The following is a 15,737-nucleotide window of genomic DNA, read 5'->3' on the forward strand; positions in this document are numbered from 1 at the left end:
AGTATATATAGAATGATACTAAAGTTGTTGACTATTTTCAATTATATTATAAGAGAAATATTGAAAATAAATAAATTTTCAAGTGGTTGTTAAAATGATATACGTAAATGAATTACTTAAAATTTACTAAATAAATGTGAATTAATGTATTATCATATAATTTAATTATTTCAATTAACTAATTTGACAAGTAAGTATATATAATTATACACACATACATAAAATATATAGTTATTGATTTAATGTAAATATTTGATGCCAATAAGTATTGAAATATTTTAATTGAAATTAAACATTTGAAGTGTACGATTTTCTCCAAACTCTCTTCCTTGGTGAGAGGAGAGGATAGGGTAAGGAAATATACGCTTAAATTATGGCTCGTTTTATTTGTTCTCTCGAATATACAATAATTTTTTTTATATACTTTAAATCAATTTCTTTCGAAAATAATATTTGTGTGTATTCTTAAGTGTTCATTATTTAGATAAGTCAACCACATAAATTATATTATCTCCTTTAATTCTATTCAATAATCTCAATAAGCCGCAAGATTGTCGTATAAAATGACATATTTTATATAACTAGCTTAATTACTTAATAGAAATTTAAAAATACAAAAAAAAAGGTTAAATTTCATAAATATTTAACTATGAATACAATTATCATCGTAATTAATTTGAAACTACAACAGAAATTCACAAATTTTTAATTTAAAATCGACTTTTATGTTTAATAAATATATTTAGAATCGTAATTCAAATATCAAAACGATTGAAGAGAAATTACAAACATTAATTGGGTCAAGTCGGTGTAGAATTGGGCCCGACCCGAAACTTCCAGCATTCGACGTTTACGGTTGAAAGCAATCTCAGCTTAACAGTAAAATAGTAATCAAATAATTAAATTAATTTAATTTGATATAGACATTTTTACACGTGTCCACGTCATCAATTTTTTTTTAGTTATTAAAGAGTCTATAGAGGTGATAATATTTACCAAAATATACAGGATAATTACAATAATAAAATAAAAAGGCAAGGGCAAAAAAGCGAAAAGAAAAATAGCACTAATAATGGATGATGGGACACAAGTGGAATAAACCATATGTCATTTGTTTTTTTAATTTATGTGAAAATGGGGCTAAAGTACAATTTTGGATGCCATTCAAATCATGATTTTATTTAAGTTAGTAATAATTAGGTTAATTAGAAGATATAATTTTGATTTAAAATATTAAAATTGCTACTTGTGTCTGTCGAGATACGTATATCGTCAAAAAAATTATTACTTACAAACCAAATGAACCAGAAAAATCGAACCAAATCGATGATTATTTCTTTTCATTTGGTATGGTTTGCTTTTAGAAATTTAAAAAACCAACTAAATTGGTCTTTTGGTTTTAATCAATAACCGATCTAAATGAACTACGAACACCCCTAATTCTACTTATATTCTTGTTAATACTCCATACGTCCCATTTAATAAGTCATCCCTTTCTATAAATAATTGGTTAATAATACTTGTCATCTTATAAAATCAGTGCATACATTATCACATTCTTCCTTTTTTACCTTGTGAGTTATTAGTCTTGAAAAATGAAAATATACGTTTGACCAACTTAGAAAAATTAAGTAAATGATTCATGTTTGTTGGTTAAATTAATGATCAAAATAAATTAATTCATATTCAATGAAATTTGAGTTTCAAAAAAATTAAATAATGATAGAGGATAAAATTACATCATTTCATAATGCAAGTATAAAGTAAAAAGATGACATATAAAATGTGACGAAGAGTATATTTAATTGACTCGCACAATCCCCAATGCAGCAAATATAAAAAACTGAGTTAAGGTGTAAACATGTTGTATTTAACTATATCTAGTAGTAGTAATTTTTTTCCACTTTAATAAATTACAATATTTTCTATAGAATAATAAATATAAGTCACTGTAAACTTGTCGGGTGCATTTAAACAGATCCAACAAATTCAAACTAAGATAAATAATAAAAAAAGATTTTAAAGGAACACCTTTTATGGATGATATTTTTTTTCTAGCCTATAATTGTTCAAAAAATGAGAAAATGATCTTTAAAACAGTTATAAAGAAAAAAAATGTAAATAATATTTTTTTTATGTACTTATCAGATTATAAAATTATAAATCACTTATTTTCTAGAGCGTCATTATTTTTTTAACATCAAGAAATTAACAATTCTTAATAAAGCGTCATCATCTTTTTTAATATCAAAAAATTAACAATTCTTAATAGAGTGAGCTTGTTCGTAATTCATGTCAAAATTAGTAGAGAAATGTTCCTTTCATAACTGAAGTTTCAATTATGAGTTTTGGGTATGTACTTTCTTTTTTGATAGGAGCGTTTTCTCCGAATAGACCCTATATGACATGAATTTAAATTAGTTGAGCTTCAATATACATATAGAAAGTGCAGTTTATATTACTATTCTCTTCTGTTTCAATTTGTTTGTCCTACATTTATTTTTAATCCTTTTTTTTTAAAAAATAAAATATTTCTTTGTTTTTTGTTTGATGTTCTTTAAAATATTTCTACAAAATTCATTATTTTCATTTTTCTATGTCCTTTTTTCCTTTCTTTCTCTTGACAACTTTTCTCCTTTTCCTTTATTTTTTTATTTCCAAAAAATTAGTTATATCTTATATATAAGAGAAGTTCCACACCTATTGGAGAGCACAAATGGACCCTTTAATTTGATCAATCATCCCCTCTTTTTCTCTTCTTTAATTTTCCAAGAAAAAAAATATACCAACTACAACAACAATAAATGGTCATGAATATAAAAAAATTCTTCAAGAAGGATTCTTCTTCTTACAACAAAGAAAAATTGTTGTTACATGATGAAAAAAGAAATGGTTGTTGTATTTATTTCAACAATATTCAAGATTTTGCTAAAAAATCAATTGAAATGGGTAAAAATGATCCAAGAAAGATCATTTTTTCATTAAAAATGGGATTTGCTTTATTTTTTGTGTCTCTTCTTATTTTCTGGAAGGAACCATTTCCAGAGATTGCTCAGTTCTCAATATGGGCAATTTTAACAGTTCTTATTATGTTTGAGTTCACCATAGGTACTAAATTTTAACATCCCTATTTAAATTATATATACTGACAGTGTAATTATTTTTTTTCTGCTTTATCATTGTAATTTAATATGTCAGAGATATATGTGTGGTCATATTAGAAGTGATAGGATCAGATTAGGAACAAGATGGGAGTTGTCTTCGTTGTGGATACAATACGAGACACAAAACTGAGATAATTCAGATATGTGATGAGAAGAATGCGTTGGTGCATGCCCTAGTGAAGAGGATCGGAGTGATAAGTTGGCTATAACAGATATAAGGAGAGATAGAGGTAAACTGAAAAAAGTCTTGAGGATATCTGGTTAAGAAAGATATGGTCTATTTAGCTTACTGAGGACATGACCGTAGATAACAAAAATATGAGAGTCAAGAATTAGGATAGAAAGTTAGTAAGTAGAGTGCGGTCTAGTTTCATTTATTGTTACTCATTTACAATCTTATACTTCGATTTTAGTATTACCTGGATGTTTCGTGCTTCATTGTTGCTAGTTGCAACATGATTTTTTTGCTACTATAATTTAACTGTGACACATAAATTGAGATAACGAGAATGTAAATGTTTTTATTTTTGGCAGGAGGAACACTTATTAAAGGATTTAATCGTGGTTTGGGTACATTATTTGCTGGGATGCTTGCTTTCATCTTTGCTCAATTAGCATTATGTGCTGGAGAATGGGAAAAAGTTGTATGGGTTTTCAGTATTTTTATTGTAGGTAATTAATTAAACTTTCTAGTAGCATAGATCCTCGTAAGAATTTAATTTACATACACCATATATAATAGGACAAGTTTTTATGAAAAGAGCTGGTCTGGTAAGTCCCAAGCCCACGTACTTGTGGGCTAAGATGACTATGTTCTGGCCCACATAAAAAATGGGTAAGTCTAACTTGGTCCATCAAATTTTAAAGTCCGTATGAGTTAACTCGAATGAGATGAGTCAGTTCATATTAACAAAAATTTTAAAGTCCGTATGAGTTGGCCCGGATGAGATGAGTCAGCCCATATTAACAGTTCTATATATGAGGTAATTAAATTAGCTCTATTGTGTATAAGATGTTATTAATTAATGTCATTTACTTATTTATTTTGCAGCATTTTGTGGAACATATTTGAAGTTATATCCAACAATGGCACCATATGAATATGGATATAGAGTATTTATTTTGACATATTGTGTTCTTATTATGGCTGGAAATAGGACTGGAGGATATAATGTGGCAATTTTAACTCGTTTAGCCCTAATTGCTCTTGGTGCTTGTATTTGCTTGATTATTAATATTGGTATTTGCCCTATTTGGGCTGGTGAAGATTTGCATCGATTGGTCGTTAAGAATTTCATGGATCTTGCCACGTCTTTGGAAGGTATATATCGATATAAAAATATTTCATATTTCTGAAGAACGACTCATATAATACTTTCTATTCTATTTTTTTTTTTTGGGTAGGTTGTATTGATGGATACTTAAATTGTGTTGAGTGTGATGAATCTACAAATCACTCGAACTATAATGGATACAAATCGGTCATCGAATCTACAACTCGAGAGCAAACATTGGTACGTATGGATAATCATATTTAGTACTAACAAACTATAGTTAGTGATGAATTATCGTAAAATTATATTAGCTATACGAGTAATTTAGTGATGAAATTCAAAATTTGTATATGTTTGAACAGCTTGGATTTGCTATTTGGGAGCCACCTCATGGACGTTATAAAATGCACAAGAATCCATGGAGAGATTTTGTCAAATTAAGCAGTGAATTGAGGCATTGTGCATTCATGGTTATGGCATTACATGGATGTATCCAATCAAAAATTCAGGTTTTGTTCTCTAACTAATTGTGTTATATGTTGTTTGAATCTTCAAAAGTGTCGTCATATCTGTATATCGTTCTTAAAAAATATGTTATTTTTAAAAAATTGCTGATTCAGAATTTTCATTTAAAAAAAGAAGCGAACATATCATAACTAAAAAAATGACCTCCAAAGGTCCATTTTTTAAAAAGAAAAAAAACCGACTTGTTAAGAAAGGTTTTTGATTGTTTTTTTTTAGTAGAACGAAGCCAAGAAAAACTAATATCTATCTATATGCATAACAAATGTTTTCACCTTATTATATACAAATAATGTAATTTTCTGACAGAGTTATTCAGACGAATCCCTAGATCCCCACATTATCACGTATCTGATGACATTTTTGAAGATCCAATCAACCAACATAGGGAAAGAAAAAATCAAAATATTGCTTAATTAGGTCTTACCTTTTGCATCCATCCTCCACTAAGATTGTCAAATTAGGATCACTATAAACATTTACATGTTATTATATGTATCATGTTAATATGATAGTAAGAAAATATCATTATTTACTGAATTATTTAGGTTATAAAATTAGAATAACTACAATTATATGTTTGTTGAAATTAAATTCTTAAATATATTTGCAGGCACCACCAGAGAAGAGGAAGGTTTTTCAAAATGAGCTTAAAAGAGTCGGTATCGACGCTACAAATGTTCTACGTGAGCTAGGAACAAAATTACATAAAATGGAAGCACTAAATAGTCATGAAAATATCCTAAAAGAAGTACATGAGACAGCACAAAATCTTCAGAAAAAAATAGACAACAAGTCATATCTCTTAGTCAACTCAAAAAATTGGGAAATTGGAAAACCAAACATTAGTTTTGATGATTCATCAAATTATGAAAATGGTAGTAGTGAAAATTTGCCATTAAATTTTCAATCACTTAGTGAAACAGCCATTGACATAAGGGATTTGCATACTCCACAATATCCAAAAGATGAATTGGTCACAAAGTCCATGTTATTTAACAAGCAAAATCATTGGCCTTCATGTCTCTCAATACTTGATGGTGAAAAGATTGATACAATTGATGAAATTGAAACTTATTTAAGTGCTAGTGCTTTGTCTTTGGCTACTTTTGCTTCACTTCTCATTGAATTTGTTGCAAGGCTACAAAATGTGGTTGATTGTTTTGAAGAACTAAGTCAAAGGGCAGAGTTTAAAGAGCCCATTAGTGTAAAGAGTTAAAAGAATTTATCACGTACTCTTTCGTCGTTAACTAGATGTTTCAGGTTTGAGTTTCCTTGAGTATGAAGTCGTCTTTGTTAAGGAGCGCTTTCTTCAAAATGGAATTTTTCGGCGCGAATTTGAATTTAGTCAAACTCAAATGTAGATATTGAACACCGAATGAAAGAAATAACACTTTATCAAGTATGTTCATGATGTAATAAGTTTGTGTGATATTATAAAGGCAAAAATTGTCTTTTGTTTTATATATAGTTGTGTAAGGAGGAAAGAAGTTTAATTAGAAACATGAAATATGTATGTTGATGTATATATGAGGTATCTCTTTTATTGTGAATATACATATATATATATACTCGAGGCAAAAAAAAAATTAATAGTAATATCAAATTGCTCAACTCTTATCATTAATTTTTAAGTTATGATTTGATTCTTCATTCTACATTGAGATATAAAGAGAAATGGTTAATGAATGAGTCATAGTGCATTTGAGACTATAGTAATAAGGAGATCTTTTTGTAATGTTCTCTACGAGATTTGATAATATTATATCAGCACATTATTTTAGAGATAAAAAAAAAAATATTGTTAACCTATCAAAAATGACTAAAGTTTTTTTTGTTCACCTTTTGATCGATAGTTACTTTTAATATTTTTTCGCTCAAATGTAACCTTATATAACTAACAAACTAAGCTAATATAAATCTTGAACTTTAGTTACTTTTTTAATTTTTTTTAACTTTAATAAGTACCATCACTTTTGTATTTGAATTAACCCCATCAGTCATTGTCACTAATTAAGAGAGAAAATTATTTGGCTAATTTAAGATTTGGAGGTCATTTCAGTCTTAAGAGAGGCTCTTTAATCATTTTATTAATTTTTCTCATCGTATAAATTTTTAGTTGTATATTGTGTATGGTCAAATAAATATATGACTTAATCAAGGAGAAAAATGAAATTAATATGTTAAAGAAAATGTGATTCGATCATCTATTTATTGATGTTTGATGATCATGTTCAACAAGATATGATTTGAATTTTATTTTTGATCTATTCAAATTTAGCCTTTCTAATGAAATATATTGTATTGCTATTCTTTTCTTATTATTGGTGTCTGATATGTATATGGAGTATATCTTATTCTTTTATTTATATTTTTCTATTATATGCTTTCTCCTTGCTCGTTTGCTTATCCTCTATTAGTCTCCTATTTGCTATAGATCTATTTTATTTCTTCTACTCCACTACTTCTATAATCTTTATATATCTTGGATCATGCTATTATCTTGTAATTTTGTTATGTATAGTTAATTTTGAGCTTTTCTTTCCTTGGTATCAAAAATTATTTGATTTGAAAGATCCAAACGAGTAGCCAATCAATGCTTGACCTCTAACATATTAGGACGTCAGACATTTTTCAAATAAATTCGTACGAGTTCTTATATTAATGTAATCCAAAAGTTATTATAAAGAAAGTAAATAAATTTACACATGATAGAGACTACATTAGACCAAACTTTACTTATTTTTGTTGTTTTGCCAAATATGAAGTATCATGCTTTGAGCAATTTAAATGTGAAAGTAATTTAAAGCGCCAAAACTTCTTACAAAATAGATTGGTAGTTGGAGTTCAAACAGGTCGCCACACAATATATGTTTAAATATAAGTAAAACATACAAACTATTATTCATTCTATTACTAGACGAAGAATCTAACCCTCGCCAAATGAGATGAAAGTTTAGGTAATCAACCAATTGAACTACTGAAATCGAACCTTCACTTAATTTAAAAGTGGGCTTGTTTATTTGCTTGCTTAACAGGCCCAATTGGTTTTAGCCATCTTAAGCCCAAGTAATCTTGATGGGCCTAAATGAAAAGCGACCCATCTAAACATTACATTGTCATTTCATGAGTAGGCAAATATCTCTCTTTTCCATTTCCAACTCTTTCTCACTCTCTCTCTAGATTTTGACGAAATTCAAGCTCGAATCTCAGGCGAACGGCGGCAAAATTTCCACCGGTAACGATCTGGTTTCGTCCTCTTTGGGCAGATTTCTTATCATTTTCCGGCATAAACAGAAAAAACATGCATTAAAGAATCGATTTTTCTTTGGTAATAGAGTGTTTGTGGAGCTTAATTGGTTCAATTTGGAACAAGCTGTTAACATCTTTCTAGTTTAAGTTCTTCTTAGCTTAAATATTTGATTCCTAGGCGGTATTCGTTTTGTATATTTTCTTATTGGAATTCGCTAGGGATTTTGTCTAGATCTCAGATTTGGAGGTATGTTATGTTAGTAAATTGAACGTTCCATCCGATTATTTTCCTGTTTTATGCGCTGGATTTGTTTTGGATCTGGCTGGTCAGATGAAAATTTGATTTTTTGGGTGGATTTAGGTCGGATGCTTTTGTAGTTTTGCTATAGTTGTTTGTGGATTCACATTTCGGAATTGTTTGATTGAAGTTTGGTGTTTGCAGCTCTAACAGAATCTTGAGAGGATGGCAATGGTAGATGAGCCATTGTACCCGATAGCTGTGTTAATAGATGAACTTAAGAATGATGATATCCAATTGCGGTTGAATTCTATTAGGAGGTTATCAACTATTGCGCGTGCACTCGGCGAGGAAAGAACCAGAAAGGAGTTGATCCCTTTTTTGAGTGAAAACAATGACGACGATGATGAAGTGTTGCTGGCAATGGCAGAAGAGTTGGGCGTGTTTATTCCTTATGTTGGAGGTGTGGAGCATGCTCATGTTCTTCTCCCACCTCTAGAGACCCTTTGTACAGTTGAGGAGACCTGTGTGAGGGATAAAGCTGTGGAGTCATTGTGTAGAATTGGATCCCAGATGAGGGAGAGTGATTTAGTTGATTGGTTCGTCCCACTTGTGAAGGTTTGACTATGACTATTACCATTGTTTGCTCCTTCATTTTTATGACATTAGGGTAGTTACGCAAACATACAAAGACCTTTTACTTGCTTGCAATCCCTAATATAATTCTAACATGTGAAACTCTGAATGTTACCCATATATGTTTTTATCTTTTCACTTGCAATCTCTAATATAATTCTACTCTGTGAAATTCTGAACATTACTCGTATGTATATATTTTGTCTTTTACTTGACATCACGGTTCGTGATTTGTCAAATGCTTATACGTCTTCCTATTCTTTCCAATCACTAGAGGCTAGCAGCTGGTGAATGGTTCACAGCAAGGGTTTCTGCATGTGGGCTCTTTCATATTGCTTACTCAAGTGCCCCAGAAATGTTGAAAGCAGAGCTTCGGTCTATTTACAGCCAATTGTGTCAAGATGACATGCCTATGGTGCGAAGGTCGGCTGCTACAAACTTGGGGAAGTTTGCTGCTACAGTTGAATCTGCTTACCTGAAGAGTGACATCATGTCAATATTTGATGATCTTACCCAGGATGGTAATATATTCACTTATATTTAGCAATTTATGACTAGAGAGGGTCTATCCAAATTTCTCTCTTTTAAAGGTTTCTAAGTTAGTTTCACTTTATGAAGTTGTTGCTTTTTAAGTTGATGTTACTTTATATAGCCTATTTCTTATAGCAATAAAATGGTTATTTTTGGTTAAATGTGAAGTTCCTTTAGGATGCGTTTTAGTGTGGAATGAATTGTCGGTTTTCTAGTGTTTTTTTTTCTCAAAACATATTTGTTGCTTATCTAATGTCTTCTGATTCCAGATCAGGATTCTGTGCGCTTATTAGCTGTTGAGGGCTGTGCCGCACTTGGCAAGCTGTTGGAGCCCCAGGACTGTGTAGCACATATCCTGCCTGTCATTGTCAACTTCTCTCAGGTACTCTCTAGTTTGTGTTTGGACTTTGGAGTCGTGCTGTCCTGACTCATGCAGATCCTTGAAATCTCGCACCTTGCACCATGCTTTAGATTCTTTTGTTCACTTATAAAAAAATAATTCCATCATGTAACAACTTCTTTTTGATGGTTGATTGAGCTCCTAGTGAAACAATAACAACTTAATTTCCTAATAGTTATCATCTTTCATCTAAATAAATATAGTTGTCATATCTTGTCGAATCTCTATTTAATTATGCACATTAGGCGTGCCCTTTGATTTAGAGTGTGTTTCCTCACAAAGATATAGCCCTGAAGTTCTTTGAATGTCACTAAAGTCACGCACACATGGTTTAATGGTTTGCTGTACTCTGTCATCTTATTCTTCTCCAATGTATGTGATATGGAAAAGAACCTTGTATTCAAATCCTAGCCACTCTCTTCATATGAGCTTTTAGGTAGTAGCATAAGCTCTCTGAATGTTTCCGATGTATGTGATATGGAAAAGAACCTTGCATTCAAATACTAGCCACTATCTTCATATGAAGCTTTTAGGTAGTAGCATAGGGTTAGACTAGGTGAGTCTATCTAAAATATGATGGGGATCATAAATTTATTTTGGTGTATTGCTTGCCGTTTTTTCACAAGCTGGCTGAGTAGGGGAATGAGAAAAGAATCGTGGATGAATTGCTCGAGTATAGGCTCATTTAGGTGAAGCCTTTATTGCTAAATCTTGGTGGTTCAGTCACCTTGTTAAGTTAGAGTGAGTTTGTTCCAAAATAAGCTTTACAGGATGAATGTGATATGATGGGTCTTCATTAGAGTCTTTGTACATTTTTTCTTTGTTTACTGTACGAAATGTACGAATAAGTCTTAACATAGTAACACTATATGATTCTGGAGAACTCTTGGTGCACTTGCCTTCATTTGCTAGCTGAAAGTACAGTTGTAGGAGTAAAAATAGGTAAAAAAGGGCTAAAACTGAAGGATTAAACCTTTCGGTGATCCATTATATTGGTTTAGCCTTGATAAAAGAACTTACTGTAGGTGTTATTATTAAAGTTTTGTGATAATATTGAGTACTATTATAGTAATGATCCTCTCTGTCTTGAAGAATTTACATATTTTGGATGGAAATTTCATTTGTTCATAATTGTGCATGTTTTTCTCCTAATAACCAGGACAAGTCTTGGCGCGTTCGATACATGGTTGCTAACCAGCTGTACGAACTATGTGAAGCTGTAGGGCCAGAGCCCACTAGGTACTTTCTCAACTTAAATATGTGATACTTCAAGAATATTTACCATATGATGTCTATTTATGGAACCCATATTGTACCTGATTCTTATCATTTTATGGTTGTTTTCAGTAAATTTTGTTCTGTAAACAGCGACAACAAACCCAGTGAAATCCCACCAAGTGGGGAATTTTAATCTAGGTTTACTTGATATGTTGAACCTTTCATATACTTGGATAGACATACACTGTTGTACGTCCTTTATGCTCTATTTGTTGACCTAAATGTCCAACTCTGAAGTGGATCTGGTGGAATGAAGTGATGAGCTATTACAAGGGAACCAACCACAACCGCTTTCGTTCAGATGCGCCAGTTACATTTAGGGTCTTGTCTTGGTTGACGAGTTCTGTAATTTGGGCAATGTCGACTCTGCCCCCCACCAAATTAAAAAAAGAAAAAGAAAAAGAGAAAACTAATGCCTGTGAGTTCTGTTGGCCAAGTGGGTCTTAACAAGGACACTTCTTTTTCATCAATACTTTTTAACCTCTTTGATAGTATTTTTTCAATGAACAACGGGAAGGGCAATTGACTGAGGAGCTCCATGATATAAATTAGTAGTAGTTTAGGAACATATTGATTTTGTTTAGACCAAGGATTTTTTTATAATTGATGTATCATTGTTAAAGTAAAAATTAATTTTGAAAACATGCAATATACTCTAGTCCCTGAAAATTCTATTCATCACATATTGGACTGTTGAGTCATAATGTTTAATCAGTAGAGAAATATGCTGTTCATTCCCTGTTCATGCTTCTCTATGTTCTGCCAATGAATCATTCTCTCTTCACACCAAACTGTTTATTTTTGAAAATTCGAGATCTTCGCTGTTATGTCTGATTGTGTCTGACCATGGTCTAGGACGGATTTGGTGCCTGCCTATGTCCGTTTGCTTCGAGATAATGAAGCTGAAGTTCGCATAGCTGCTGCAGGAAAAGTAACCAAATTCTGCAGAATTCTTAGTCCCGAGCTTGCGATTCAGCATATTCTTCCCTGTGTGAAGGTATATGCCTGATATATTTTCTGTTTAGGAGCTTCATTTTGCATTATTGGTTCCTATTTATCCTCTAATATGTATTTGTGTTTGACAAATGTTATAGGAATTATCATCAGACTCTTCACAACATGTCAGATCTGCTTTGGCTTCCGTTATAATGGGGATGGCTCCTGTTTTGGGAAAGGTGAGGTGCATTAGCTTCTAGATGAGGAAAATATTGATAATGCATTTTTACGATGGATGGTAGATGCATTGTAGGAAGGTCCGGAAACTGTGGTATGTCATATACTAATGTTATGCGTTGCTGAAGATAATCTCTATCTTGGGAAAGCTTTTCACATCATGCAATGCACATCCGTTTTTGATTGAAGCATTAAGATTTGCCTATAAAATAATTGAACTTCTATTTTGTGCGTTTGATGCAGGATGCAACCATTGAACATCTTCTTCCAATATTTCTTTCCCTTCTGAAGGATGAGTTTCCCGATGTGCGCCTGAACATCATTAGCAAGCTTGATCAAGTCAATCAGGTTGGTGAACGATCACACATTTTACCTGTGGTCTGCAATTAATTATGAGACTAGTGAACTGTTTGCTGCTTGATTTTGGAACTGGCTGGGCACATGTTATGATGTGTATTGTAGTGATGCACGAACTCCTAAAATAAAAAGGCAATCAAAATCCTTTTAACATACTGAACTCTATCTGGTATACCATTTTTTGTTCCCTAGTATCCTCAGTGTTATCCTAGTGTGTTCCGATTACTGCACTCTCTGTTGTTACTTGCTGTATTTTCTTCTTTCTCCTTCTTCTTGTACCTGGATTTGCTGCACTTGGGCCTTCTAGTCCTTTTGTAAAATTTGACAGGAATCTCCGCGTTAAGTCACTGTCTTAAGCTGCTTGCACTTTGCATTGGTTCCTAGCACTCAACTTCAAATATTTTATTTATTAATTAGTATATTTTTTTAGTTTAGTTTTACTTCTTTCCTAACTCTCAAGTTCTCTCAATGTTACAGGTGATTGGAATTGATTTATTGTCCCAATCTCTGTTGCCAGCTATTGTTGAGCTGGCAGAGGACAGGCATTGGCGAGTCCGTCTTGCAATAATAGAATACATACCTCTATTGGCAAGTCAATTGGGCATAGGATTTTTTGATGATAAGCTGGGTGCTCTTTGCATGCAATGGTTACAGGACAAGGTTGGTATTCGATAAACTGGCTGTTAGATATTTATATAAAATTGATGAACCATAAAACTTTGATCTAGGTGCTTGAGAAGCTTCGTTGAGAACTTATTTCTATCTTTCTCAGTCTCTCTCTTCCACTTTCTTTCTTAATGCAAATGGAGAACGAGTTGGGACGGAATTACCCCCAACTTTTCCATGATAGTTACTTTACTTTTTTTTTTTGTTATCTATAGATGAATGTGAAAAGGCAATTTGCTTTTATCAATCAGTTGATGGGACAATATCTCTGCCACTGATATCTTCCTTGCCGATTCTTTGATGCAGGTTTATTCAATTAGAGATGCTGCTGCTAATAACTTGAAGCGTCTTGCAGAAGAATTTGGTCCAGAGTGGGCAATGCAGCATATAATTCCTCAGGTTTGCTTGGCGTGTGATAATTTGGATTGCTAATTCTCTTCCATGATATCTTTTTAAAAATCAAACAAGTTCAGTGAGGCATATGGGATATAGCTTCTCTTACTACATGAAGTTGATGGGACCAAGGTGCATGAGTAGAGGAGAAGGGTAGAGTTGATCACTCTTTTGATAGTTTTGAATTGTATGTACCTATGCCCCAAAATTCTTATAAAAATCTGCATTGCCCTTCCCTGACTTTGAGAAACTCATTATAGTCAATCATACGCTGGTTTCCTTCCATCTTTCTCCTGCTATCTGGAGAGGTGAAAACTGAAGATTTCAGGAGAGGAATTAGGTGTGCACCTGTCCATCCTTCTATTTAGGAAGTTTACCTCTTAGGCTGAGAACTAGAGATGAAAATAATTCTCCATGGCCTCGTAGAGTCTTAAGCTCCAGCTTTTGCCATGATCTATTCCAATTTTGTTCTTTGTCTCAGTTAGAGATGTCTTATTTTGCAGGTCTTGGATATGACTACCAGTCCACATTATTTGTATCGAATGACTATTCTTAGATCAATTTCATTGCTTGCACCAGTAATGGGCTCTGAGATAACTTGTTCTAAGTTGCTACCTGTGGTTGTTACTGCTACAAAGGATAGGTAATTTTTCTTTCTCAGTGTTTAACTGGTTCTGTACCTCAAGTCCTTGAACTAATCAAAAGTTTTATCTAATTCCAGAGTGCCCAACATTAAATTTAATGTGGCAAAGGTGTTGCAATCCCTTATACCTATTGTTGACAACTCGGTGAGAATCCTCTCCTCATTTCTTGTTTCTTGGTTGCTTATACTTGGTTTGTTTTGGGAAATGAGTGAGCTCCTCTACAAAGTTACACTCTTCTACAAAGTTACTTTCTCAAAAAGCTAAGATTCCAAAGCTTCTCTGATAGTTTTCCTATAATCTAACTGTCTGTGGTAATTTCAATTGTCTAGGTGGTAGAGAAAACCATTCGGCCCAGTTTAGTAGAGCTAGCCGAAGACCCTGATGTCGATGTTCGCTTTTATGCCAATCAAGCACTCCAGTCTATCGATAATGTCATGATGTCAGGTTAGAGAAGCTAAACATTGTCAGGTGAGAGTAGTACAAATCTCTCTTCTAATCCCTCTTCAGTAGTCTTGGATTATGCTCTCACACGAAGAAGCAAAAGGGGAAAGGTACAATGTAAAATGCATCGTGTTGAGCTTGGTGTCGTATATTGTTGTTACTAATTCTTTTGTAGGATTCGGCATTCAAGATGCTGTGACACTAATGAAGACCTGAGTGTTTTTTTCATGTAAAGCTGCTGCCATACTTTACTATTTGGATCTGCTAAGCTCAATTTGTATTTGTTTTTGTTAGTGTAATTTTGAGGTTTGAAATTACAACAATTTAGCTGTGTTACTCTAAGCAAATTTGTCGTTATATTAGTGTTTGCGTTTCTTAGCTTAAAAATGTTTCTGCACTATCCCCTCCCCCCTTCCCCCATCCCATCCCGTTGTAATTTCTACTTCACGTCGTTTACTGTATTTTCTTAGACCCACAAATATGTGGGATGGGTTTTAAGTACTTACCTGGGTTTACATCGAATCACCTTTTGAGGATTAATGTTTTAAATGAGGTTAATAATGTGTATTGTTTAGCTTAGATTAACTGAGATATGAAGAAGCTTGCTTTTTGTGTGTTGTGTTGATGTAAGATAGACATTTCGGAAACCTCTCTATCCCTCAAGGTAGGGGTAAGGTCTGTGTACGCACTACTCCCTCTCTCGACCTCGTTTTGGGTATGGATTTTGAATTTTACATAAGCATAATCGAATGGTTGGAAATTTGTGGA

At 32.5% G+C, this 15,737-nt stretch overlaps 2 protein-coding genes across 2 annotated transcripts; both read left to right on the top strand.

Moving 5' to 3' along the window:
• Positions 1-2,725: 2,725 nt before the first annotated feature.
• Positions 2,726-6,488, top strand: LOC107019889 (aluminum-activated malate transporter 9-like). The gene is made up of 6 exons (XM_015220249.2): positions 2,726-3,108; positions 3,699-3,836; positions 4,216-4,485; positions 4,569-4,678; positions 4,801-4,947; positions 5,574-6,488. Exons 1-6 carry the CDS (start codon positions 2,805-2,807, stop codon positions 6,177-6,179), a joined length of 1,575 nt encoding a protein of 524 aa, XP_015075735.1. The 5' UTR covers positions 2,726-2,804; the 3' UTR covers positions 6,180-6,488.
• Positions 6,489-8,062: 1,574 nt separating this feature from the next.
• LOC107020358 (serine/threonine-protein phosphatase 2A 65 kDa regulatory subunit A beta isoform) lies at positions 8,063-15,356 on the top strand. Its single transcript, XM_015220687.2, has 13 exons — positions 8,063-8,198; positions 8,655-9,068; positions 9,361-9,607; positions 9,887-9,999; positions 11,177-11,256; positions 12,151-12,292; positions 12,390-12,470; positions 12,712-12,816; positions 13,303-13,485; positions 13,798-13,890; positions 14,388-14,527; positions 14,606-14,672; positions 14,858-15,356. The coding sequence occupies exons 2-13, from the start codon at positions 8,676-8,678 to the stop codon at positions 14,975-14,977; spliced, it is 1,764 nt and encodes a 587-aa protein (XP_015076173.1). The 5' UTR covers positions 8,063-8,198; positions 8,655-8,675; the 3' UTR covers positions 14,978-15,356.
• The last annotated feature ends 381 nt before the right edge of the window (positions 15,357-15,737 follow it).

The sequence above is a fragment of the Solanum pennellii genome, chromosome 5 (genome assembly GCF_001406875.1).
Source record: "Solanum pennellii chromosome 5, SPENNV200".
Lineage (NCBI taxonomy): Eukaryota > Viridiplantae > Streptophyta > Magnoliopsida > Solanales > Solanaceae > Solanum > Solanum pennellii.

Excerpts from the sequence above, each read along its gene's own strand:
- LOC107019889 (XM_015220249.2), top strand. The coding sequence starts at position 2,805 with ATGGTCATGAATATAAAAAAATTCTTCAAGAAGGATTCTTCTTCTTAC. Across the intron at positions 3,109-3,698 it reads TATGTTTGAGTTCACCATAG|GAGGAACACTTATTAAAGGA; the intron begins GTACTAAATTTT and ends TATTTTTGGCAG. Across the intron at positions 4,679-4,800 it reads CAACTCGAGAGCAAACATTG|CTTGGATTTGCTATTTGGGA; the intron begins GTACGTATGGAT and ends ATGTTTGAACAG.
- LOC107020358 (XM_015220687.2), top strand. The coding sequence starts at position 8,676 with ATGGCAATGGTAGATGAGCCATTGTACCCGATAGCTGTGTTAATAGAT. Across the intron at positions 9,608-9,886 it reads TGATGATCTTACCCAGGATG|ATCAGGATTCTGTGCGCTTA; the intron begins GTAATATATTCA and ends TTCTGATTCCAG. Across the intron at positions 12,817-13,302 it reads AGCTTGATCAAGTCAATCAG|GTGATTGGAATTGATTTATT; the intron begins GTTGGTGAACGA and ends TCAATGTTACAG.